Here is a 27041-nt window from a genome sequence, read left to right as displayed (position 1 = left end):
CTAATGTCCTCCTTCAGCGTGGGTGTGGTGTGTGAACATCAGGATGTCTCCAGAGGTTTTCCTTTCCCACAGGTCAGGAGACAGACATTAAATGGTCTCCCAAAAGAGCCGTGAAGCACCCTCCCAAACTGCCCCTAAATGCTGTCATACTTGTCATACTTGTTCACAGCCCTCTGTTAATCCTGGTACTGCAACTGCTTTAGCATTCTGGCCCTCAAAACATCCTGTGGAAGGAAGAGAGCAGCACTGGCATATTTACTGATGTTTGGGTGAACCAGTCTGGGTGCAATGCAGTACATTATAAACAATTTTCTCATCTGTCATGTCAGATACATTTTAAATCATTGTCTCAGAACAAGTCCATTAAAATGTAGCCTAAATCATACCCAAGCCTGTAAACTAGATTCTCAGTGTGTGACAAGATAATTTTAATAATTACACTGGATAGCTTAGAAAGATATATTGAAGACATTTATAAAAGCGACCTTTATAATAAGTCAGATTTCTCCTTGGTAAGTAATAATAAGCATAGTTCAGCACTGCCAGTATCACTTTGGCATTGCAGGTGGGGATGGTTCTGAGAGCAGAGCCCTCAATGGCCCTGACCAACCTCACCTGGGGCCTCCACCCACACCCAATATAAGATCAGTCCTGAGCCTGGGGCTTCGTGGCTCTGCTTTATTGGTGCAAGTTTCTCTAGAAATTTGGGTTCTTTGTTGAGCTTGTCTTCTGTGCTGATAGCTGTCTTGTAACTCTTGGTTTTATACTGCAGGGTGGCTTCTGGGTTTTGTTCTTTTGTTTTGCTGGGTATGGTTTTGGTTTTTTTCATTTGTTAAAATCCTTGGACTAGGGAATATTGCAGTTTTTTGGTGTACTTGTTCTGGTATTCTGCCAGTCTTACTAGGAAACTTCAGTGGCCAACAGGTTTGTGGTGCTAACCTGTCCAGGTCTGTGGTGCTATTTCAGAAGGGTTCTTTTTATTCTGCTCCTTCTACTTACAATAAACAAATGGGTTATAAACTAGGCTTTATTATTGAAATTGTAACTTCAAAGTCTGAAATCTTTTCTTTGCTCTGCTTGACACCTATTGAGGTGTTCATAGAAAGACTATTTCTTTGGGGTTTTGTACTCTTCTTTGCATCATTATAACTTTATGCTTTTCAATGTCCATTGCAGCTCTCTCCAGCGTCTTTTTAGCTTTAATTTGTGAATCCAATTAGCTCTCTAGCTGATCTCTCCTATTCTGATACTGAGCTGATTAATTTCTAATTGGTATTTGTATTTAAGCTTTTAATTTTCTGTTTGAGTCCTTCTTTACCAGCTGAGTTTATTGACAGTGGAGCATATCTTCAGATTATTGCTATCATTTTGGATTCTTTAGCCCGTTCCTCAGTACTCACAGGTATTTTTAACTGCAGTGCTTACTTCTGCTGGTTTGGTGTTCTCTTGATACCGTGGTGCCTGGTATTGAGCAGTTCATGGGCTTTGGGAGGATTAAATCATCTTGAGGTTTATTGCTGCCCTCTGACTTCATCGGAGCCATAACAATGTTCTCCTTGGGCAGCCTCCCAAACCTCCCTGAGCTGAGGGGCAGCGAACCCCTGTGCTGCAGGTGGGCAGGCGAAGGAGGAGCCTTCTGATCTCCTTCCCCATTGCTCACCCCCGCTGGAAGCTGCCAGGTATCCACCAGCAGTGAGAAACAGCATCGGCCACATCTTGTGTCCAACATGCAGTGAAGGTTTAGTGAGTTTGTGGGTGACAATTTTGCTGCTTGCTTGATGTAAATACTGTCTTTCTTTTTGGCAACATCCACTTTATTCCATACCATTGCACTGTACAAAAACCACAGCATTACTGTGCTACCACAACCATGTTCTTAATTTACATGGGCCTCTTTATTCTTGTGTCTGTAAAATTTTCACTGTTCCTGCTAAAGATCCAGTTCTGTAAGGAAGTAGGTCATGAGTAAGAGGCATTCTGTATTGCTGAATGTTACTGTTCAGATTTGCACAGTAACTCTCAGAAATTATTTTATTAGAAAAATAATTCTTTGTATGTCAATCCTTAAAGAAATGTTAAATAACTGAAGGGATCCTGTCCCTCTCATCTTATGGTAGAGGATTACAGTATTTTATGGAATGCACAGCAGTTTAGCAGTCTTGTTGTGATCTAACAATTTTCCCCAGCTCTACTAATTCTAGTTTTGATGAAAGGACAATGTGTTCCCTGTTAAGGCACAATCAGCTGATCTTAGAAAACTCATTTTCTAGCTTTGTGGTTACAAGAATACAACATGGAAAAGAAATTGTATTTCTCTTTTATGGGGGTTATAGCTGCAAAAATGTTATCAGCTATTTCTGAATGAAAAAATAAATTTATAGGGTTGACATTACTGGTAAGGAGCACTCAAGACCAAGACTGCAGAAAACAAAGAGGGTATTTTGGTGCCTATACTTCAAGGGAATAGCTACAAGAGAATGAAGGATAGGATTTTAATATAGATTGAGATACCAAAAAAAATGTAATTCCTGGCAAAGTTAATGGGACACAGGTTTGGGGGTGTGGGAGGTCAGGACACTAAAAACCAGAGTGGCATCCCTCATAATTGTGTCTGACACAGCGCCTGCAGTGGCAGGGTCATAAATTGATCCTGTAGTCAAGGTGTCTGTCTGCCCTTGAGCAGCCAGGTTTTCTGAATATTTCTGTATCATCAGAAAAATTCTGACTCCCTACCAGTGTGTTCTGTCCCTCAGAAGACAACCCAAGTTGCCTTTTAGTTATACAGCTCTGTGGCTTCTGATAAACACATTAACACTTCTGTTTGCAGCTGAGCTGCATTCTGCTCTGATGAACACTTCCAGGTTTTCAAGAGTGCTGCCAGAAGGACCAGAAAGTGAACATGAAGACTGTTGTTCACAAACCCACATCCATCTAGGTGATAATTCTCAAAATGAGCAGTAAGTAATACAGAGCCTTTAATACAGGGATTCCTGACTAGCAGTATATATGCTTTGCCAGGTTTGTTTTCAAAAACAAATTAGTATTGATTTCTAAAAGTCCGACCCTCTCTTGTTTTCCTGTCCATATCCAGAACATTAAGTTTGCTGTATAAATTACATGAAAATACTTTATTGCGGTTTTAAAAACAGAATTCAGCCTTCTAAATTGTTTGGCTATTACATGGTGTGATCCAAATTGGATGTGACTTGTATGGAATTATGCTGAACTTTTTGCTTTGTCTGAAATTCATATCATGCAGCAATAATGGGTATTTTTTCAATTGCCTGTATTTTCAGGATGCTGATAAAGCCCTGGAACAATGCCAGGTATTTTAGGAAATGCATTGCTGTTTCCCTGGATCACCAGATGTTACAATACATTAACTCTGTTTCCGGAATGAAGAGTAACTTTTATTGTATTTCTTTAACTAGGGTGATTCAGTGTTAGACAAAAATCTTTACCTTTAAAATGAGACATTTTGTTAGCACTTTACCTAATACTACATGTTATCTAAATTATTTGTTTGAAGACACGTAACTGTTTCCTTTTCCTTGTATAATCTCTTTCAATGCATGGTAAGAACTGTGCCTTATTTTTATCAAGTTGTTCTACCATTCAGAATTATTGGTTATTTATGATTTTTAGCAAAAAAGTCTTTAAGAACAATGAAACACAGACTTGGAAGTATTTAAATGAATCCAACATGTGCATTGAATCTGTGTGGTACCAGAGGACAGAACTGTAGCTGACACAGGATTATTTCCTGCTGGAGTCTTGCCAAAGAAAAATTGGTGTCATTCTCACTATTCTTTATTGCAAGCCTCCTCTAATGTGTGTGTTTAATAAAACAAACATCTGGCCCATGGGGTAAGCTCCATGTGTGCCAGCAGTGTAACTCTTCCAAATCACTTTTTATTTGCAAACTTTTCACTCAAGCAAAGCCATCCTGAAGTGTGTGCTTTGGGGCTGTGTGCTACTGCAGTGCTAATTTAGCCCTGCTGGGGTGAGGGTCCCTGGTGAGGCAGAGTCCCCAGGCAGGTGCAAAGGAGAGCTGCTTTATTGCAAAAAACAGGCCTTTTTAAGCAGAGAGCCCATTATCAGCTACATAGCTTTAAATAAAGTATAACAAACATGATTCAACCACCATACACCACAATGTGAACACATGGTTAAATAACTTGATTTTCTACCCCTAATTCAGCTGAATCTCTTTCCCACAGTCCTTCTCTACTTAGCCATAGCAACAGGCCTGAGCCATGATTTTCCAAGGCCTTCCTTTTGTCAAGTTTTCCTTGTCAGTGACACGTGGGGTTTGAGGAGCTGAAGTATTAGATAAGCTTTGTTCCTTCCTGTGCTTCCCATTCAGTTGCTGTTCTTTTTATGGCCACACTGGGATTTCCATGGCGTGGCCCCAGGCTTGTGCAGGCAGCCAGCACTGCTGTGTCTATTGATCTCCTCAGGAGAGCCAAGGAATGAAATCACAGGAAAATGGAGCTGTGTTTTGGGATGGTTACTTCTAAGATAAGGCATGTGGTAGGCCAGAGCACAGGAAGGCATTTGTCATCTGTGCTGTCAGAAGCTGCTTATGTGGATTCTCAGTCTGTTTCTCCCTGGCTGTTCCTGGTGCTATCCCTTGTCCTTGTCCCTTGGTGTTTAACAGCTGGAGAGGGTGCTGCACTCAGCTGTGAGGTGAGCAGGAGGGTTCATGTGTTCTGCACAGGCTTGAGGTGATTCTGGCCTTTCCACAGCAAGGGGAAAGCCCTGCCAAGGGCTTCTGCCACTGGCCTTAGTTTAAACTAACTTTTCACACACCTGAGATTCTGCTTGGGTGTCTTTCTAGATACTTGTATTCTTGTTGGGTTTGGTTTTTTTAGTGAACCAAATCCTCAAACCTGCTCAAACAGTAGTAGCAATTTTTTTTTCCCTACTGAAATCAGTATATGCACATAAACATAAGTTTTGTGTGGTAGCAGTATATGTACATAAAAGCATAAGTTTCATGAAGAAATATGCCAGTGCTTTTGTTCAATAGTATTTTACTGTATTGCTGACAAATAGTAAAATCTGAGGGGAAAAAAAAATAAAGGGACGGCACAAGATAAGGAAACTTCTTTGTAGCTGGTGGCAATGCTTTAAATAGCCTTGAGCTCTGAAAGGGATTGCAGTATGTGGGTAGAATTTTGCTCCATAAACAAAGTGATTGCTTAGAACCAGACAGGAGGATAAAAGGAATTACCACAAAGAAGGCAGTAGATTCTTGAGAATCTGTCTTCTACAATAAAGTCTTAGGTCAGTTTATCCAATGCCATCTAAATGGGTGAAAAATGCGACATTATAAAAACCTGATGAAGCAGATCAGCTTTTACAAGGTCTGTGTGGGAAGAGAAGAGCCACTTCTGCCATTAAGTGGAGACTATAATTATACATAATTGATAATTCTGCATAATGTGTCTTAAAGGGTAAATGTGCAAGTGGAGTCCTTGTCTGGCGGTGCTGAGCAAGCATCCTCCACCTGTGTGCATGTTATCAGGATGGCCTGTGTTTAACTGAAGTGATGTCTAGTTCTTGCAGCATTCTTGTTTGCAGAGGCATTTTCTAGACATTTGTGCAAGCGCTGTTCTTTCTGCTTCCTGCTCTAATCAGAGCACATCATTTTGTTCATGCATATGAAACCAGGTTTACAAGGATAACAGTCTCAACCAAGTAATTAATAATTTCTGATTATGATTGGCAAGTTCATATATAATTGTCTTTTCAGCCATGGGAATAGCAAATTAATTTTCTTTCGGTAAACGGAAAAATTTGTACTCTTTGTATGAGACCACGGACAGCACATAATTAATATAATATTCCATGTAATTTGTATTTCTATAAAAATAGATCAGTGCATCCTTTTGTGTCCTGTGAATCCTTATCTTAGACTGTTTTGAAATTAAGCTGCCTTTTCTGTGACTTCATTGATAAATCTCTTGATTGTTAAGGTCCTTTGTTGATGTATTAAGTCAATAATGATTGAACAGCCTTTTTAAAAATATTACAGCAGTTATTAATGAGAACTGTACTACTTCAGGCATGCCTGGGATCTGGGGGGAGCACAAATCAGCCATGACTCTAGATTTGATGCTGCATTGTGTGACACCTTTGGGCTTGCTGGTTTTGGGGGACACTTTAGCTCTCGGGGCTGGCCTGTTTGTGTTCACTTGTCCATCTCCTGCTGGGTGGTGGCAGGTTGTAGTAAACCCCTCAGGTTTAGCCAGGGCCCCTTGGAGAACAGAATGCTGACACAGCAGCAAAGAAGTTTCCTGTCTCCAGGGACATCTGCCTTGTACCTTATCCCTATAGCCATGGAAGGCAATATTGTGTTAACCCTACCATTGGTCACTTATGGTCACTCTAACACCTTTGCCATTAGTCAAGATTAGATCCAGGCCAAGGGTATAAAAGTAGCATACTGTACCCCTACTAACTCGGAAGAAGAAGAGCTGAGACCCTTCACAGACCCTCCAATAAAGCCATACTGGTGGAACAGCCAGCGTCTTCTGCTTCTCCTCTCTCTACCGTCTGCTAGAACCTTAAGCCAAGAGAAAAGCTACCTAGCAAGCAAAGCTGAAATCACAAGAGCTGCCTACTCACTAAGAGCTGAACATTCCCTGCTTGCTAGGGGCTGACCCGCAGCCTTAGTCTGAGAGCGAGCTGGCTTCTGGCACCCAGTCCCCTTGAAAACTGAACTCTAAAGCTGTAACAGCTTGCATAAGATACGACCAAGCAAAACTCATTTAGCAGGTGAAGGGTGGCTGGCACTGCTCCCTCTCCCACACTCTGCTCCAGGCACAGGCCTGGGAAGCCCCAGTGCCAGCCCTGAGCTGCCACCGAGCCCCTTTTGGGGCCATTATTCCCTGGGAGGGGCCATGCCCATTGCTTTCATTGCTTTCCTGCTGCCTGTGATGCAGATGAGGTTGGGGTGCCCTGGAGCAGCTCTTGCACCCAGCTGTACCACTGGAACAGGGCTGGACATTCCCCAGCCTTTTCTTTTTCTTTTTAGAGATCTCATAACAGAAGAGTCTTGAAATCTACTAATTGTAATCAGGGCTTGTGTATTTGGCAGTTTTCCCTTACTCCCTGACCAGCTTTGCTGTTTCTGCCAAGCCACCCCTTCCTTCCCACAGCTGAATGCTTTGCAAGGCTGGGCCTGAGACAGCTTGTCCCAGCTCTGGAAAATGGACCCATGGAGATTTCTTCCTACAGATATAATGAATTCTACAAAATTATTTTCTCTTTTTGGATTGTATTTATGACCTCAAGAGCAAAATTCACTGTTTAAGTGCAGACCTGCATTCCTTCCAGAATGGGTTAGTCTTCATTGTGCTGCATGCTCCTCCTCCTTATCCTGCAGGAAGGGGGAATGAGAGATCTGGAGCTTTTGTGTGGATAAATCCCTGGTGCTTTATTTGCTGGAATGTATTGCATATGAACATGCACTATTACACATTTTGTGGTCAATTGCTAAGGAAAAAATGTATCCCAAAGCAAGGGAGCAGTACGGGTTCTCTTATATCACTGTAGCCTTGTGCTCATGAATTATGTTGAGGGATTTCTTAAGTGTAGTACATCTTTTTTAATTATGAAGCATGAACTGGGACTGCACTGGGGTGTGTATCCTGATGGGAACTTGGTGTCATTCTCAGGTTTTACCTGCCATTCTGCACCCTGCATTGTGCATAGCTGGCTTTAGAGTTGGTATTTATTTTTTTTTTCAAGTACCTTTGCAAAAATTTGACCATTCAAATAAAGCACAAAACAAGTTCTTTGCCTTTTGAATGCAGTAGGCCTGTGAGCATGTGTGTGCATGTACATGGCTACATCATTTACTAAAGAGAAGCAATTTAGTAGTGACCTTGGCAATTTGGGCAGAGGTGGTTTTTTCTTTTCCTTTTAACATAATGCAGCAGATTTCACTAAGAGTTAAACTCGAGGTGAGAACTGACACATACTGCTCATGATTTTGTTTCAACTTTGCAGGCAAGGTTGTTGGTAGATAAATAATTATACTGAGGTTGGAAGTGTATGCAGAGGTAGAACTCATAGACAGTTGATTTGTGGATTTTTCTTTAGTTTTGAATGAGGCTAATCTCAGTGCTTGGCAGGGCCAGATCCAGGCACAGGAGGCAGCAATGGGGATGGCAGAATGGGCTCTGGCAAACCAGCCTGGCAGCTCCTGCTGCCAGCAAAGGGGATGAGAATGTATGGAACAGCAGCTACTTGAGGAAAAATGGGTCATGTGAGCCTTGGCTGGATCCTGTTCACTTTTCTGTGGCAGAAAAGGCCAGCTCTGTGTGTGATGTGGGCTCTTCATCCTCAGGGCAGCACAGGGTGCTTTGCTCATGCTCATAAGAAGCCTTGGGCCAGCTCTGGTGGTTGTCTTCCAAATAGAATGCATTCAATTATTCATTAGCTACTTCACAAATCAAACAGGTACTGCTTTAAAAACAACTGTCAGGAAAAGCTATTGATGAGTAGTGGCAGACACCCATGGATATTTACAGACAGACAAAAACGTAGACCCACATGAAATGAAATATGAAAAATGGGCAGAACAAGTGAGGAGAAACTCATCTGTTCCAGCAGAGCAGCAAGTTGTGGGCTCTTCCATGGTGTGCAGACAGAAGTGGCAAGATGGAGAAATGCAGGAGGGTGCTCCAGATGTCAGAGGTGTGGGGAATGCTCTTGGGCTTTTGTGGGCCTTTGTGAAGGGACCTAGAAGCAGCCTGTTCTGAACTGGTGGGGGAAATGAGGGCTAGAGAGTAAGTCTATGGGATAGAGAATTGGTCTGTGAATAATCAGCCATTAATAAGTGTTACTTTTACTTTTCCACAATTCTATCCAGAAGAAATTGTAATAATGTCTCCAATTGTTGCTGAGTCCAATGAGTAACTTTCTCCGGTGGCACACTTCCAACCATTCTTGTGTTCTGAGCTTTCTGAGATGCAATACTCTTCCCTTGCCCAGAAGTGTAATCTCTTTTGTGGCCACTAAGCTGAGTTTCCATGTAGGAGTCTAGACTGTAGATTCTCCCAAATGTTTATTATATCCCAAAGTATTTATTTTATCTAAATAAATGCAATAGAGTCTTACTTACACCATATAAGGTGCAGCCACCTCTGTGAGACAAATATTGATGGATTTAGCAGGAATGGTGGGGCAAAGATGAATTTTTTTCCTCACTATTGCTCTCTGAGGAATAATAGTGAAGTGCCACAATGTACAGCACTCAGTATGTGGGGAGAACTCATCCATGCAGTTAAATGTCAATTGGTCTACATGTTACAATACTCAAAAGCCCCCTACTTTGTTAAATGTATTTTTCACAGAGCTTCAGTAACTACTGGCACCTTTAGATCCCTTTAGTATTTATCAGGATTTCTTTGCATCGCCTCTTCCTACCACTCTGACAAAGCTCTGTGTGTCAGATTGTTTTTCTAGGCCCTGATTCAGCAGCCAGCATCAGGATTGAATGTCTCAGCAGTAGCAGCACATTCAGAGCTGTGACTGTGGCAACAGTGGAAATGAAAAACTGGTTAGGTCTGTGGTGGTATCCATTTTCTTGGAGGAAAAAAGAGTCCAATGGGCAAGGATCACTTTTCTGAAAAGACCAGTAGAACCCTGCTGCAATTTTGAAATAGGACACAGAGTGGTATTGAGCTATCTGTGAAAAAGCAATTTTTACACTGATTGATGCTGCACCTCTTGAAGCTGATGGCACAAACCCTGCTGGGATCTGTGGGGCAGGGTTAGGCATTGCTGGTGAGCACTGGCACTGTGGCTGTAGTGACGGGGAAAGCACACAGTGAAGTGATGAGCCCTGTTCTACATCCAACAGGCACTGCTGGTGTTGCTGGGTTAAGGCCACAGGATGAGGCAGGATCTGAACCCTGGCTGCCCGACATCAGCTCTCTCTCTGTGCAAGGATTTGGGGAATCTTAAACACGGCTGGCATGGTGCTGAGGCAACAGCTACATCCAGGATGAGTTGTCCTGTTTTATCAGGGGTTTTTTGGAGAACTGGGGGCTGTAACCTTCATGACACAGTGAGCTGGGCTGCTTCCTTCCAGTGCTCCTGAGGTTGCCAGGATCACCTTATAGTTAGGCAGTTGCAGTACTAGACACTACTACCAAGTGTAAGCATCCTGCCTTAGGAATGATTTTGGCATTCATTCAATATAACAGCGCCAATTAGAGATAGCACACAAATTAGAAACACAGCTTGCACAGCAATGTTTTGTATCCCTTAAGTGTTTAATTAAATTGTATCCTAATACAGATTCACTCTAGCAGTTCTGGTGGAATTTTACATAGTATTACTTTCTGTTCACAGAATTGGAATGGTTTAAATATTTCTTAACCACCTAGGGAGGAAGAAGTATCTGTCCTGCAGCAACAGAACAGGCTCTGTAGCTGTGCCAGCCTTTGCCCTCAGAAGCTGGCATGCAAGCTTTGCAGATACCTCAAGCTTTCCTTAGCAAACAGGGCTGGAACTTGTTGTGTATCATGCAATTTGGGGATAGGAAAGAAGTAGAAAGGAGAAAACCCCCATTTTTCCTAAGTCTCTTGTTTGATAAGAGACTTAAGTAATGAGTTAGGAAAAATGTGAGAGATTTTTTTCTGCTTCTTGCCTGCCTAAACAGAACTTTTTTCTCATTGTTGACTGCAGCCCAGTAGTAACAGATGAGAAAAGGGTTCATATCTACACTTCATGTACAGGGTTAGCATCCTGGAATCCATTTTGTAAATGCAATGATACTCTTATCTTGCTAAGTTAATGCATTTTGTGCACTTCTGTTACTCAAAGCCAGGGAGGAGGAGGGGAAGGCTGTGCAGTGCTGCAGCCACAATCTGTGCCACAGTGGGGTAAGCAGAGATGTGTGTGCCCCAAGCACACAGCAGAAGGGACAGCTGCTCCTCTGCCTAGGAGAGAGTAACAGGGGTGTCCCTCACACCCTGGAGTTGGACATGTTTGGGCTGCATCTCCTGAAATGCTGGCAGTGGTTGTATCTCCCTCCTGTGAGGCACATACTGGCCTCGTGTAGGATTGGCCAAGGAAACTCCCCAGAAAGCAGAGGTTGGCACCTACTTTACCACTTTGACAGTGGTAAAAACTGCAGAATGAGCTGATGGGGCTTTCCTTGAGAGCTCAGTCTCTTCAAGTAATAGAACCTGTTAGCTGTAAGCAGGAGCAGCCTTTTTGTGTTAAGATTTACAATATAGAATCATCTTACACTTGATGTTCACCCTTGTTTTCCTCTCTTTTTATGCTTTGCACTTGGGTAATGCAGATTTCCATTTGCTCAGCTGAAAAGTCTCCAAAGCTGGGCTTGCAATCTGTTGTGAGCTAAAAAGAGCAACCAAGGTCTTGCATTACCAAGTGCTTTTGTGCTGGGGCACTGCAGGGTACAGATGATTACAGGTGCTGAGGTAATGCCACCCTCAGACAGGGGGCATATGCACAGCTCTTAAGTGAGTGTTTCAAGGGGTGTCAGAAAATTGACAGTGACATGCACCAAGGGGTCAATCCAGGATGCAGCCTGCTGCTGGCTGGGCTCACTATTGCTGTCCTGTTTGTGGGAGAGGTTGTATGTCCTCAATGCAGTCATCTCCAATGCTGATTGCTTCATCCTGCACACCCAGGGTCTACCAGGCCTCCACTGGGACTCACTTTTCACTTAGCTGAGAAAGCCATAAGTCAGGTTTCCAGCTAAACCCAGATGGGAAAAAATGCTTCTCCCAGTGAAAAAGGGGAAATGAGGGTGAAATGGAAATGCCATAGTGACTAAGTGCTTGAACAAAATGAAGGTGCTTCTGTGTACGAGGAGCACTAATGTTATTGGGGAAATTGAATTTCAGGATGGCAAGGTTGTATTGCACCAGAATTAAAGGAAATTGATGTGGTGAACATAAATTGTTTAATCATGATCAATAAAATAATTTTCAATTTCATCCCGAAGTTTAATTTCAGCTCAGGTCTGTGATGTTCCATGGTAGTAACTGCCTTTCTTACTTGAATTCAAGGAAAATACTAAGCCTGTAATACATGCCATTTTAGGAGTAAAGAAAAGGCTTTGACAGGGCTGGAATCTGCAGTTACCAGAGCCCCATCCATGCAGACATACAGCTGAGCCCTTAAGTCTCAGCTAGCAAGCAGGACAAGGCCTAGGGGCTGAAGATTTGGTGGCTTTCTGCACACCCTGATCAGTAATTGACAGCAGCTTGTGAGGGATGTTTTGGTGCCTTTTCACCAAGTCCTGATGTTCACATTGCAATATCCAGATGGAGGAGCTTGGGTGAAGGTTGGGGAAGGGGTTGGAGGGAGCTGGCTGTTTGAGCAGATGTAGTGGGGAAATGGTGTGTGCCTGAAATCACATATTTTAGTGAGAACTGAACAGCCAAGGAAGGTGTGGAATCGCCTGTGTACATAGACTTAAGGAATGCAGAACTGTAAAAGCACCTGAGCTGAGAGTGCAATTCAGCTGCTATTTAAAATCTCATTTCAAGAGACCCTGCTGAGTGTTTATTCCCATCATTAAGTGTGTAAGTACATTTTCAACTCTGTCACTGCACACTGAGCTCTGCTGTGCTTTCCCTTCCTGAGAACAACTGTAAGCACTTTTCATTGAGCTGCTTTTCTCAGGCCTTATTGAAGAACACAGCAGAAATCCCAATCAGCTTAGAGCCCACCAGGTGTGCAAACCTCCCCTGTGCCAGCCAGCGTGTCCCACTGCAGGGGAGAGCTCCAGTGTTGCAGCACAGGTACAGCCCAGCCCATCACAAGCAGTTTCCCAGTTGCATGGGACTGGTGGTGTGCAGGGAAAACAGCTATGAACTGGTTACAGCTGGAAACAGCAAATCTGTGAGACAAGGAGTGGGGGAAGAAAAGGGAGAGCATAACATTGGATTTTCTATGCATTCTTGACTGTGTAAGGAGTCGGTTACAACTTTATAGTTTTGCAAGGAAATTTGTGCTGCTTCAGAAAACTTGGCCGCAGGGCAAGAGGGTCTACCAATCTCACAGCTCAAAATCCCTTTTTGGCTCTTGGACAGCTTTTGCAGATGTTTCTTGTGTGCTAAGGCACTGCTTCTGCTAAGCAATTCAGTGAGGGAATAGTGTCCTCCTGGCCAATATTGACATACAGCCCTTCCAAAGAGGGGAGCTATGCTAATCACCAGTTCTGGGGTTTTTCATGTGGAATGTTTGCGTGAAAATAATCCCAAACAAAATCCATGAGGTAAGGTGTGTTTTGTTTGTACTCAGTATTTGAAATCATGTTAACAGTGAACAGCTCTTAGTTTTTGTGTGGATTTAATATTAGAACACAAAGTATTTTGTGCTGCTAGAGCCCTGTTCCACACCTCAAGCAAAGGTGGGTACTGGGCAGTGTTTGCCCAAGAGGAAGGAGCCTTTATTTCAGGGAGCATGGCCAGTTCTGTGCTTCTGCAACAGCAGGTCTACTTTCCCTGTGATAACTCAGAACTGGGTTTTTCACATTGTCAAGTAGTAGAAAGCTGGGATTTTTATCTGCTTTCTACAGCTGACTTGTCAAAAGATGTTACAATTAAGATCACGCACATCAGTGCTTCTGAGAAAGTTTTGCCCTGTTATTGATAAAGTCAAGGATTGACTTAGAGTCAGTGAGTTGAAAAATCACGTAGTGTACATCTTTATTTCCCTCACTTTTAAATGAGGTATTCAAGACCGAGCAGTGAGATCTTTCCATCTCACCTTTTGGCAGATTTGTGATGCATTGATTGCTTTATGTTTTCTTATTCTATTTATTGGTTTGTAGACTTTCCAGTTCCTTGGTTTGCTTTGTGAATATTGTTAAAATCAGGAGGTTCAGTAAAATACCTAGAGACAAACAGATGTGGTCATGGGTCTGAATCATTTTGGGGACTTCAAGTAAACTCATTACATCTTTACTGTTTCACTGACAAAACTTATGTAAAACATTGGCTATGATCTTAAATTTTCTTTTGAATTTGTTACACGCCCTGGTAGCCTGCAGAAAATTAAGGCATCTGGAAAAAAAAAAGTCTCTTTTACTCTGAATTTGCAAAAATGGAAACCAACAGCTGTTTCAGAGCCAAAAATAAATAAAAAGCACGTAGCAGGTGGTACCATGCATGTACATCTAATTGCAATCTAACAATCTGCAAGCCAGCTACCAAATAGTGAGGGGTGAGATCATAATTTGGGCAGAGAAAGGGAGCAAAGACAATGGGAAAGCAAGATAAATAGTTTTGGCTCAGGAAATTGGTATCTTTATAGAGGAGAGAAATGAGTGTAACTAAGAGCAGTGAGTTGTGATATCCTTTTGTTTTTGAAATGTTGGGCTCTTGACTCATCACTGTCTAGAGAAACTGGCTGTGGATGCCAGAAATAGTGGGGAAGTGATGGCACGTCTGGTTCATGGCTCGGTGCAAGAAACCCCGATGGGTTTGCCAGGTGAGGGGCAGCTCCTGGCTCTGAGGGTCACACAGAGCAGCTGTGGGGCTGCTCCTGGGCCTCCTCTCCCATCATGTGTGTGCCTGCTCACACCTGCGCTGTGGAGGAGCAGACTGTGAACAGCCCTTCTAACTTCCTCATAGAGGAGCTGTCTTAAAGCACTGGGCTTTGTGGTCTGGATCTCAAGAGCTCCAGTAATGTTCAGGATGGATAGAAGGATTAATGTGGGTAACTGGAGTCCCAATTGCCAGGCTGGGTGAGAGGCAGTGTGGTGTGTATTTGGCAGGTGATTCTCTTCTCAGTTGTGCAGTGAAAGGCTGAAGTCAGCAGGATTACTCCAGCATGACTGAGAGGAGGAAGCATGAGCCCATTCCCAGCTGCTTTCTCTCCAGAGATCTGATGGTGATTTATTTTAATGCTGTTTTTCACTGGTGCCCCCCATGAGGCATAATTTGTTTGCATTTTCTGTAATCAGATCAATCTTCCCTCTTATTGTCAGCCATTCACTGATAGCAATCCTCAGTTAGTTCTTTCTTTTAATGCTGTCTTATTGTACAGATAAACCATAAAGGATCTCTCTGCCTGGAGGACATGTGCTACTAACTGAAACTGATTTAGGAAATGCTTTTCCAGAATTTCACTGGACAGCACAATGAAAGCATTTTGAACAAATATTTAAAATTAAAGCATTCAGTATAATAGCACAAGCCCAAGAGTGCTTTTTTCCCTTGTCTGGCACTCCTTTCAGTGGGTGAAATGTACTCCTGCATGGTACCAATAAGATCATACCTCTGGAACCATCCTTGAAGGGCTTCTATCAAGGTAAGTGTCATAGCAGCTCACTGCTGCCGGGGCAATACTTCAAAAATGAGAAGTCTACAAACCTGTGGCTTATTTTGCAAGTTCCCTTCAGAAACTTAATCAAGCCCAGGGTCACTAAGGTTCCTCACAACTTCGAAGGGGAGGAGACTTCTTAGACTTAGATCTAAGCACAAGAGATCTGAATTATATTTTTAGAGGAGAGCAAATTGTTGACAGGTGAAGTTAGACTGCTGTGGATGACTTTGAGTCTGCCTGAAAGAGCTGATCTTTGAATGGACAATGTGGGCTAAATACTGGGGGTGCTGAATGAGTCACAATCTTCATTGCTTTAGGGAAGTTGCTGAGCAGTACATTGCCAAGTATAATATTTTAATTGGTTAAGATCAGTTGTTCTTCCCAATTTCCACTGATCAGTAAATAGCAATTAAGAGCAATCAGCACAGAGTGAGGGTGCTGCTGCCATGGAGCTCAATATTAGGAATAATCAAAGCCAGAGTACTGGGTTTGTTAGTGCCTGCAGTTTGCTGAGGAGTTGTGCTTAATGAAAAGCAGCAGGGACAAGCAGATGGCTTTGTGACCCTGGCCCTGCAGTGTGAGGGTGCCCATGGGGCAGACCCTGCTGTGGCACAGGGTAGAAGGGCAATCTCAGTCTGGAGGCCAGAGATGGGATTTTCTCTGTGGAACAGCAGCTTTCAGGTGTGGTTTGCCCCAGAGACATGAGAGGGGCTGGTCCCTGCCCTCAGCTGATCATCTGCATGATGAATTAATGCCAGGGACAGAAAAAGACTGCTAAAGTTTCTAATTTATTAATGTGGGAGGGAAATAAAGAACCTGCTGGATGCCCTGGCTGGTTCCACACTCAGCTCTGAGGATGGTGCTGCCCATCATGAAGGAAGAGCTGTGTTCCCACAAGTACAGCCTGGAAAAGGTGTCCTCCCTCATGCCCCTCCTTTCTTCTCAATGACCTGCCTGTTCAGCCTTGTGTAAGACTGCTGCTAGAAGGGGCATTTTCCAGAGCTTTCATTGTTTTAATTGAGACAAACTAATGGTGAAAGATACTTGTAAATGCCAGGAAACAGGAAAGCATCTTCTACTTTACATGCTTGGGTAGCAAAAAACCCCACAGGAGTCTTAAGAGCTGAATTATTGGGTTCTGTTTGGGGTGTGTGAAACAAGCACCACAAGTAAATTGCAGCCTGTTTGAAGCATTTGGGGTGCAGGAGGTTCCCATGACACAAGTGCCATGTGTTGCACATTGCCTGCCCCAGCAGGAGCCTGCTGGCCCTGGGGGATGAGAGAGGGAGGCTGGGGCAGGATTCAAACTTCAGGCAATGAAAGGATGAGGAAGCCAAACAATAAAGGGTTTCATTTTGTCCTCCCCACTTAAGCAAAGCTGCTCACCATGAGACAATTTTTACCAAGTGCCAGAGAATCTGTTATAGCCACATGAGCCTATTTCTGCTTTTCCAAAGGGAATGTGTGTGACAGCAATAACTGCAAATTATTTTTCTTTGTTCAGTAATATCTGGCCATATGTTTAAACTCTGTGTTTAGTAGCAGTAGTTAAACAGTTTTTCTCATGCCTAGTGATTCCTGAATTGGAAGTAATTTTGTCAAGGAAAATCCTTGCAGTTCTGCCACTCTTCTTGCTTGCTGCTGTGAGCCAGTGTTGTTCTCCAAGCACTTTTAACCTAATTTGCTGCTCATCTCTGGTTGTAAACCATTAATAGCAGATGTTTAACATGGGAATTTTGGGGTGTGATCCACAACATGTCCCAGAGCTGCTGCTTTATCCCAGGATATAATTATAGTATCCTGTGACTTTTCTTCTAATTTTCCTTTAAGTGAAATTTCAGACAATCCATTTCCTCATGGTAACAAAACTGTCACTGTCTGTTTTCACCCTTTCTGCTCCCAAAGGCCAAAACCAGCACCTCCACAAAATCCTGAGTGTTTTCCTAAAGCTGCCTGAAGTCTGCAGAGCTGATTCCTGGAATCAGATTCCTCTTACCAGCATCAGGTTAATTAATGGATTTTTTCCCCCCATCACTGATGATCCAAGGGGTTGTTGTTCTCCAAATACTTTTGGGGCATTAGGAGCTCTGAGATTAGGGTGGTATTCACAAATCATCTGTGTGAAGCTTTGCAGGGTCAGGGCCATAGCAGGCCCTGTTTTGGAAATAGAAAGTACAAGTGGAATGCTATCTCATTTCTGAAAATACTCCTAGGGGAAGCAAAAATACAACCTAGGGGACAGAAAGCCGCAATCCAGAAATGTTTAAACTCTAGAAAAAGAGCTGTCCTTTTGTATACAGAAATGTCAAGGACAGCCTAAGGGTGAAGAGTCTAGCTTTGAGCTCTGCTTTGAAGGTTGAACTTCAGTGTACTGAAAGCACCATCTGTTTCTTAATGAGATGCTGCTGGTTAATGAGACTACCCTGAAATGTATTCCTCTTAAAGGTATGGCTGTCATCACTGCATGTCCTACCCAGCAAGATATTGCAGCCAATTCCAGCAGTGTGCTGTGCCACCTTCAGGAGAAGAAATGTTCAACTAAATTTGACTCTTCAGTGGAAAAAATAACTCTTCATTTATTGGTGAGTTTTCTTTTTTACTATTTAATTTGCAGTGACCAGGTCAGGCTGCCTGGAGTAGCAGGCAGACTTCCCCAGCCTAGTTCTTGATCTGCCTCCCACCAGGACTGGGCTGGGGCCAAGGGAGGAGCAGCAGAGTCCCCACACTCAGTCCAGCACAGGACGACTGCATGGCCTGCAGGCAGCTGCACTTGTTGTTGGGCAGAGCCTGGAAATTCTCCTCCTGCAGTGCCATCTCACTCTTTGTAGCTCGTGGCATGGAAAATGATGGGAAGGGATGATTGCCAACACACCTGTTTTTGAAGTGTGAAACACTCCCGGTCAAGACCCAGCATGTTTGGATGAGGTGAATTATCCTTTTGGAAATGTCCTTGGCTTGCTGCCTTGTTCCTTCTCACGAGCCCTGTATGTCCCAGCAGGTTGCTGCTCCAGCACAGGCACGTGTTCTGGTGCCTTTATCTTCATCCATACCAAACATGCAGGACACACTCAGCCAGCCAGGAAGTCCTGAGCGTGCATTTCAGGAGCATTACAGGCAGATCCTTCCTCTGTTTTTAGCGTTGCTTTGGGTCTGTGCTCTTTGGAGACTTTGTGGGTGTCACTGGACAGGGAGGAAGGTGATTAAGAAGTGCTTGTTTAATAAAACCTGCCAGTAAGGGTTTTGCAGTGCATAGATGAACCTTGCCAGACTTTTGGGAATCCCAATCACCTTTTACAAGTTTCTGCAGGACTACAGGAGTATTATAGGGCACACTTGTTGAGGAAATTCTCAATATTATTTGTGCAAATCATGGGGCATAACTTGACAATTGTAGTGCCTAACCTGACAGCTTTAGCCTTTTATTTTGAAGGAAGATGGCAATCAGGGAAATCCTAGGAGTTACTCTTCCAAAGAATGAAGGTGCTAGTAGGAGATAATTATCCATTTGCTGACTTATATAGTCTTCCTTTGAGGTATAAAATGATGTCTAAAATGATAAAAAAATCAACACATAGAACCATAGCTTTTCTCTAATTTGACTTCTTGAAATGGATGTAAAAAATACATCCTTTGCATGGACAAGCGTAGATTTAGTTTCCTTATACACAGTCCTGGCACTGTTTTCTTCTTTTTGTCTTTAACCTTGATACAAGTGATCCTTACTGATTTTAAGATTTGTGGAGACTTTTTCATTTTGTTTCTTTTTACAAAGGCTTATTTTTATTTGAAACCAAAAATTATTTGTAACTTTTATCTTTCATTTTTGAGCACAAAGATGGAGAGAATAGTTTTTCTCTTGGTATGTGTGATTCATCTTAAAGGTATCAATGTAACTTTATATGGAATGAATTAATTTAGGTTACATGAGAATGACCATCAAATTAGACTACATTGGGCATGAGACCAAACTGCAGAAAATATTCCTCTATTGAGGCTACCAGAATGCATGAAGTGTTTATTTATGCTTTTGTGCCTAAGCAGGGAATGTGAAATGAATGTGGAGCAGCTGAGGACATTGTGTTTGCCTGGCTTGAAGAACAAGAGGCTGAGGGGTCTAATTGCTAATTGATCTAATTGCTCTCTACAGCTTCCTGATGAGGGGAGGCAGAGAGGGAGGTGCTGAACTCTTCTCCTGGGATCCAGTGACTGGATGTGTGGCAGTGATTCAAAGCTGGATGTTAGGAAGCATTTCTTTACCAAGAGGGTGCTCAGACACTGGATCAGGCAGGTGATCAATGCCCCAAGCCTGTCAATGAGTTAAGAGGCATTGGGACAAGGCCCTTAATAACACACTTTTAACTTTTGAGGAACCCTGGATTGGTCTGGCAGTTGGACTTAGATGATTGTTGTAGGTACCTTTCAACTGAAATAATCTGGTCTAGAAATGTTATGTTGTACTGCCTGATTTAATTTCAGTTTTTACTCTGAGGAAAATACTAGTGATAGTTCTCACATTTCGTTATTGGGGATGTATCCTGCTATAAGCACAGCACAGTAACTCTACAAAGCCATGGCAGCAGTGGAGCTCATTGCTGCTCTAACACAGGACATCTCTGTGACATGACCTAATCAGCTTGGTGGAGTTTTTTCCTGAGAATCCTAAGAGGCACTTACTTGGCCTAGTGGGAGAGGCCTGCCCTGGAATTGGGCTGTTTGACACAGGAATAAGTTACTCTTCCACAGCAGCAGAGTGACTTGAACAAGACAGTCTAGGGGCAGTTCTGCTTTCACCAGATTGCAGAATTCTTGAAAGAAACACAGTCTGTAATACAGAGCTGTTACTCTGGGAAATGTCATGGGAGTTTTTAGGTTTTCATCATGTTTAGCCCTGTAAGATTGAAATAAAACATCCACTAACAATGCAGTTTATAAAGCAGTCCCTTGGATATGTGATCCTTCTGTCTTGCTGCAAGGTTTGATCGTGTCCAAACTGTGCACCTCTGCCACTGCCATGGCTTCAAGAATCTGAATTAAAGGCACTTGTAGAGTATTCTATGGAATGTAAATCTTTTAGAGGAAATGCAATTTCCATTCTTTGTGTCTGCATCTGTGTGACTTGGCTGTGACCTTATGGCTGGCCTCTCAGTGAGCATGTGTCCAGCAACAAAGTTTGCTTCCTGACTGGACACCCTTTAGCTTTGATGGTTAAATTCATTCCCTGGAGGAGGATCAGACACTTTGGTGCTTCACAATGGTGCACAGGGGCACCAGCAGCCTCCTTGGGAGTACCTGAGCCCTTTTTCCCTTTGAAGTTTAAGATTAATCACTGAAAGGCACTGCACTGAAAGGCAGCAGTTTGCCAGGCCTTGCCTGAGAGTCACATGTGCCTTCAAAGTTGGAGCTGTGTAACACAACTCAGAAATCCCTACTCTTTTTTCCCCAAAAGCAAGCAGTCTTTCTGCCTATTGCATTTTTTTTTAAAAAAATCAAATAATCCCACATTCTTTTGTCTTCTTTAGGATCCTTTCATCCAGCATTACTAAACTGCCCAGGCTGTCTGATAAACCCTCTGGTCCTGGGAAATCTGCTCCACTTTGCTGTGGAGTCTTTATCCTGGTTATCTGTCTGTAGAAACTTGCCTTTTGGGAAACTGGCTGAGTGGAATTAGGAACAGCATATCTTTCCTGAATTTTTGCATGGCAATTCTCAGCTTCTCATAACAGGACTATGTAATATGCTAGGGAGAATGAGTTTTTCAGTTCATACTTTTAGATTTTTACAGTTCACACTGCTGTGACACAAGGCACTTGAGATACTTGGCACAAAGTCCCCAAGTGCCTGAAGGGCCCTGCAGCCCCTGAGCTCTTGCTGCCAGCACTTGGGCACCTGTTCATTCATGTGTTCATTTAAAGGAGCATGGACATTTCTTGTAAACCTATGCAGAAACTTATATTTGCTGATGAGATAAAATATAAGCTACTCTGTGATACCAAAGAAGAAAGGTGAAGTTGTAAGATTAGTTTTGCTGAACCTCTGTTACGACTTTGTATTACTGTGAGAGTAATGCAGAATGATTTGGCCATTGATTTAGGCCAGAAATGGTGAGCAGTCTCCTAATAGATATATTTGACATTTGTCAAAGTGACAGGAAGGAATTAATGCACTACACAATGTGCTGTATTTGCTCATGATACCAATCTCTAACAAAAAACTGTATCTAAGTGCCTCTCCGTTGATTGAAGTCTTCTTTCAAGAAGCTACAGCTGAGTTATTGCTGCATTCTTTAGGAAAACAGAGCTGAACTGGGTTCTCTATTCTCACAAAAGCTTGTGGAAATTTTGAATATTTAATGTAATATAATGCACAGCCATTGCTGTTGCTTTAAGAATAGCGAGATGTTATGTGATGTCTCTTCCAGGATGGGCATTTGCATAGCAGCACACACAGAGCAGAGCCAGAGCTTTTTTGGCTTTTATCTTTCCAGTCATTTTCCCCTCCCCTGGTGCACATTCTCCAAGGGCTGTCAGCTGCTGCAGCTCTCCTACCTCTCTATCCCCTGTAAACCACGGAGAGGGTTCTCCTTGCACTCCCAGGCCTTGGAGCAGCCTGAGCCCTGTTTGGTGTTCTGATGTTTTGTCCCCTGGCGGCCGGCAGGGAGGGACCTTTCCTGAGCCGCTGTGCCCAGGGAAGCCCGAACAGCAGGAGATGAAATAAATCATAGCAGAACACACGAGGGAAAACTCCTGAGCTCCTCCTGTGCTGGTAGGAAAATCCATTTTTTACAGTCCCTGCCCAGATCCCAGGCTTTCACCTGTTGTTGGTACAGGGATTCTAATAAAGACTTTCCACCAATTATATCCGCTTTAGAAGTGGAATATTGTAGGCACATTTTTTACAAGAACAGGAAGTCCTGTTGGCAGCATATTTTAATTATGCTCTGAAGCTAATCAAGGAAAGAATCTGTTCTGAACACAGGAAGTTATATATACACATTTGAGTGCCTATTTCCATGGGGCAGGTTCAAGTGCTCAAGTGTTGCTGAACTCCCAGCACATGAGCGATCTGTTAGATGTCTGTAAAGTGCAGGCTTGCATAGGAAGGGGAGGATCCACCACCCCGTGTAAGGCACCTGCTTCCTCTCTGCAGTCACTGGAGGGAGACAGGCAACTGTGATCATGAGACTCTGATCACCTCTGGAGAAGCCCTAACTCTTTTCCCTGATGGTAAAGAGACTCAGGAGAAATCACGTAGCTATAAGTTATTTCATAGCTATTTTATTTTATCACTGCCTGATGCCAGCTGTGAACTTTGTGCACCTGAGGCTGGTTGCCAATTATTGCTGCATATGAACAACCTCTGTGATCTGTTACTGAAGGCAATAAGGTTTCCACTAAAATGTACCATTTCCTTAATTTTTCTCCATGTTTAATTTTCTTTTGGTATTAAAGGCAGAGGTGCATAGCACATAGAACAAGCCCACTCACTCTTTGGAAACTGCATGGTGTGTAATGCAGGATACATGGTATGGTATTGCCTGGTCTGAATGGATAACAGCTGTAAGGTGCACACACTGCTTACACTGCTTCCTACAGGAGAGCATCCCAGGGTCTCCAGGAATTTCCCTTACTGCTCTGCTGTAAAGTCTCATGGGCTGGAGAAAGCACTAACCCTCTCCAGAAGCCTCTAAATTGGATTGGAGATTATTTGAAGCACACCCACACCAAGTAAGTTCATCTAAGTAAACTACACGAGCTCCTACAACTGAAACATCACTGGGATGTTTGGGATGTCCTGAACCTTTGTAAAAAGCTTGGCAGAAAGAATTTTCTCAGATTTTAATCACCAGGAGATTGTTATGGTAATGAAGCCTAACTGGTATTAAAAAAAAAAAACCAAAAAACAAAACAGGAGAGAAGCAGGGCTTACACCCAGAACACGTGTGTACCCAGCTAAATCTTTCAGCAGGTTCAAAATGTTCCCTGCCCCTGTTGCCCACGGGATTTATTTTCTCTGAGCACATCTCATCTATTTCAAGCACTCAGTAAACATGCATTTCAGCGAAGAGGGAGGAAGAATATTATTTGTCTACTATCCCTGTGTTATAGGCTTCAGATGAGTATTTAGCCAACAGGTTTGGCAGGCCTTCCTGGTTTTGCATTAAAGATTCCTGCTTGCAGAATAATCAGAGTTTGCAGAGGTCCGTTCAGGCTGTGCTGCGTTGGTGAGGAGGTTCATGGATCCCACCTGGCTTTGAGCAGGGTCTGTAAAGCATCACTCGGGCCTGGGTTTTTGATGTGCTGCTTTTCAAGGTGACTTGCCAAAGCATTTCGCGCCTTGTCTTTCCCCTCGCTGCACCTGCATTCCCGTTTCTGTCGCTGCTCAGTACCGGCGATAAGAACGCTGTGTCAGGGCTCCGCAGGCTCGTGTTCTTTGTGAGTAACGAGGGGGTGGACACGCATTCAGATGTAGAAAGGCAGCAAAGTTCTTTACAAGTGAGCTCCAAAACCGCAATCCTCACTTCCTACTGCTCTAACGCTGGAAAGCTGCCAGGATCTCCAGAAGAAAAGAATCCCCAAGACAATGTTGCTTTTGTCCTGAGCTTGTTCGTTATCTCGGGACGCCTCTGTAAGTCGATATTCATCAAAAAGAACCTGGACGCGGGGGAAGGACAAGGGGCTGGGGCCGGGCAGCCCCGTCCCCCCGCGCTCGCAGGCGAGTGCCAAGGGCCGGGAACATCCGCTGCTCGGCGGGGGCGACAGGACACGCTCCAAACGCGCCCTCCCGTGAGGGCCCCTCCGCAAGCCCCTCCCCGTGCCCCGGTGCCCGGCAGTGCCCGGCAGGGCCGCTCTCCCTCCTCACCCCCGCACCAGGGTGGGAGGCGCGGGTGCTGCCCCGCCCCTGCCCGCGCTGGGAGGCGCCCGGCGCCGCTACTAAAGGGAGGATCGGGGCGGGCTGCGCCGTCCTGCTCGGAGCGCTGCAAACAACGCGGCTGGAGCCTGGCAAGGTACGTCCTCTGCAGGGATTGTGCGAGAGGGACGTTTTCCTCTGGTAGTGACTCGATGCTGTTTTCTCTCTTTAGTAGTTTAGTTCTGTTCTTGCACCAATTGATTTTGCTAAAGGTGGTGCGCTGGGCAGGGGCTGTTTTGAACATGCCTTGAATGGCACCCTTTGTGCCTTGCTTGGCTGTAGCATCTCCAAAAAGGATGTTCATGTACCTTTTCTTCTCTGTGTTCTGCAGGTGGATTTCTCCTACAAACTTTTCCCCTTTGAGGACCTCCTGCCCAGCTACAGCGATGTGGTTGTTGGAAAAGATCAGAGCATCACATGAAAATGGAAACCTCCCCAGCTCGTCCTTCCTGGGACTGCCACAAAGCCAAAATCTGCCAGAAAAAGCCCAGCTGAGGGCTGCTGCTTTTCCAAATGTGATCACTCCTGACAGAATCCCTGAATTCTGCATTCCCCCCAGGCTGACCAGCTCTGGCCCCAGTAAGGGCAGCGGCTTCCACCAGGATCACAGTTCAGTGGATGGAGCTCTTACTTCTGATTACAGCCCCAGCTCTTGCCCACATCTCATTCAGGTGGAAAGTGTTGAAGAGGAGATCTCTGCCCTGGAGGAAGAAAGCACCAATGCCGACCCACAGTCCCAAGCAGCGCTCTCCCTGCCCCACTTTCCCAGAGCCCCCACCTCCTATGGCTTCTGCACTTTGCTGGAGAGTCCCCACACCAGGAGGAAGGAGTCCATCTTCCATGGTGATCCCCGTGCGGCTCTGCCCAGCCTGAAGCTGCCCCGATCCAGAGCTAACACCTTCAGTGGCAAAGGGAGCATGTCTAACCCCATTGCCATCAGCTTTGCTTCGGTGAGGCTGCCGCCCAAGCACCTCTCTCTGCACAGGCAAGCTGCCTGTGACAGTGACACTGCCTCTTCCAGTGATTCCTCTCCTTTCAGTTCTCCACTTCTCACCAGGTCACCTCCCAGGCCCTGCTCCCTGGTCAAAGCACAAAGTCAGGAGGGGTTTCTCTGCAGAGCACTGAAAGACAAGAGCAAACACAGTATGCCCAGGAACAATTCCCTCTCTACAGAGGAGAGCAGCTCCACGGATAACAGCCCCAGTGCCATCAGGAGGGCCTCCGAGGGGCTGCTCGGCATCCGGAGCTTTAGCACCTCCTGCTCTCCCTTGTTTCCAGTGGACCTGAGCTGCAGTCGGGAGAGGCTGGTGGGGGAGAGTGCAGTGGTCATGGACAAGGGGGGCGTGTTGAGGCTCTCAGCTGAGTACTGCTCAGAGAACGAGAGGCTGCGGATCCGCCTGATCAGTGCAGAGGGTCTGTATGATGATTCTGTAGAGCCCAAAACCATAAACTGCTGCATCTCCTTCTCCCTGGTGCCAGGGAAAACACAGAAGCAGAGAAGCACAGTTATAAAGAGAAGCAGAAATCCCATCTTCAATGAGGACTTCTTTTTTGATGGCATTGCAGAAGAAGAGCTGTACAGCCTCTCTGTGAGGATGAAAGCAACAAATAAAGGGTGCAGTATGAAAAGGGATTATACCTTAGGAGAACGGGAGTTGTCCTTAATGAGTATGTTGGCAGTGTAGTGATTCAAATATTCAAACAAACTGTCTTCTGAAAGTTTTCTACTAAATAAAGTTTTAGCTTGACTTTTATGTTGTTGGGGTTTTTTTTAAGGAATACTTAAAAGCACTGCCTTGCTTGGTGTCATGCTCTTGTGCCTTGTTTTGCTGCTTAACACTTCAAAGAGATATTGACAGGAGGGGGGAGAAAGGCTAGTTTGCCTTTAGGATAAAGGATTAGGCTGTTGCCAAGTCAAGGCTGCTGTTTATGGCTTTCAGGCCATAAATTTCAGGTGGAAGTGTTTTTCCCTCTCCCTGGTCCCTGAGTGGGTAACAGTCTGTGCACACAGTACACCCTGAGCTCTATTGCAGCTCCTTGGTACAACATCAGCTAAATGGACCGTTCTGACAGCACTCATATTTGCACAAACGAATGTTTTAATGAGCCTTGTGTTTGGAGGGAGAATGAGGTGGATTTTACACCTTTTACAACATGTGGATTTGGGTTCCCAAAGCTGGTGTAAGTTTGTGTTGAGGATAACAAGATCAGCTCCTGAGCAGCAGCTAAACGCCACTGGAGGCAGGGCTCTCTTTCAACACCAACAGCCTGGTGAGGTTGCAGCACGGTCAGCATCCTCTTTTACCTTTCCATGGCCGGTTTCACAGCCCACAGAATCAAGTTGCCAGGTAATTTCGTTTAGATCAGGAATGTTCCTGAGAGTTACAGTCCTCAGTAATTCAGCTATTGAATCCTTTCTGGAGCTGAAGCAGATAAGATATCAGTGCAGCAAGGACAAAGGACAGTTTGGGATCTCGGCATTGAATTCCTGCTTCAGCTAATGACTTCATGCATACCTTGCTCAAGTCATTGTCATACAATTAGTGTAATCAATCTGTCCTGTCACCACGTGGTGAGTGGCTGAAGAACTTGCTTCAGTGCCAGGGGAAACAGGAAACACAAAGGTGCAGAACTCCAGCATGATTGAGACCACCTTCTCTTCTTTTATTCTTCCTCTTCTTTTTTTTTTTTTTTTTTTTTAATGAGGTTTACTTGGGGCTGGGTAAATGGATAAAATAGTAGGAGAAGTTAAAAATGTCTTGAAAGTCCAGGCCTGTTGCTGTCTCCCTTGAATAAGTTGCATG

The 27041-nt window shown here is 44.2% G+C and overlaps 1 protein-coding gene across 17 annotated transcripts; it reads left to right on the top strand.

Moving 5' to 3' along the window:
* Positions 1 to 763: 763 nt before the first annotated feature.
* Positions 764 to 25991, top strand: LOC135452470 (C2 calcium-dependent domain-containing protein 4C-like). Of its 17 annotated transcripts, XM_064722559.1 has the most exons (7): positions 917 to 947; positions 1382 to 1402; positions 2862 to 2957; positions 15242 to 15315; positions 17236 to 17335; positions 17776 to 17912; positions 24569 to 25991. In XM_064722559.1, exon 7 carries the CDS (start codon positions 24624 to 24626, stop codon positions 25920 to 25922), a length of 1299 nt encoding a protein of 432 aa, XP_064578629.1. In that variant the 5' UTR covers positions 917 to 947; positions 1382 to 1402; positions 2862 to 2957; positions 15242 to 15315; positions 17236 to 17335; positions 17776 to 17912; positions 24569 to 24623; the 3' UTR covers positions 25923 to 25991. The 17 variants fall into 17 exon arrangements, 13 of the variants coding, with proteins under 13 accessions (XP_064578639.1, XP_064578638.1, XP_064578637.1 ...); XM_064722560.1 differs by lacking the exon at positions 1382 to 1402 and having other exon boundaries at positions 910 to 924; XR_010441620.1 differs by lacking the exons at positions 917 to 947; positions 24569 to 25991 and adding an exon at positions 22923 to 23630 and having other exon boundaries at positions 977 to 1402.
* Positions 25992 to 27041: the final 1050 nt, after the last annotated feature.

Source organism: Zonotrichia leucophrys, chromosome 10 (assembly GCF_028769735.1).
Source record: "Zonotrichia leucophrys gambelii isolate GWCS_2022_RI chromosome 10, RI_Zleu_2.0, whole genome shotgun sequence".
Classification (NCBI taxonomy): Eukaryota; Metazoa; Chordata; class Aves; order Passeriformes; family Passerellidae; genus Zonotrichia; species Zonotrichia leucophrys.
This window is presented reverse-complemented; position numbering and strand designations above follow the sequence as displayed.

Coding starts and splice junctions, on each gene's coding strand:
- LOC135452470 (XM_064722569.1), top strand. CDS start 24,624: ATGTGGTTGTTGGAAAAGATCAGAGCATCACATGAAAATGGAAACCTC.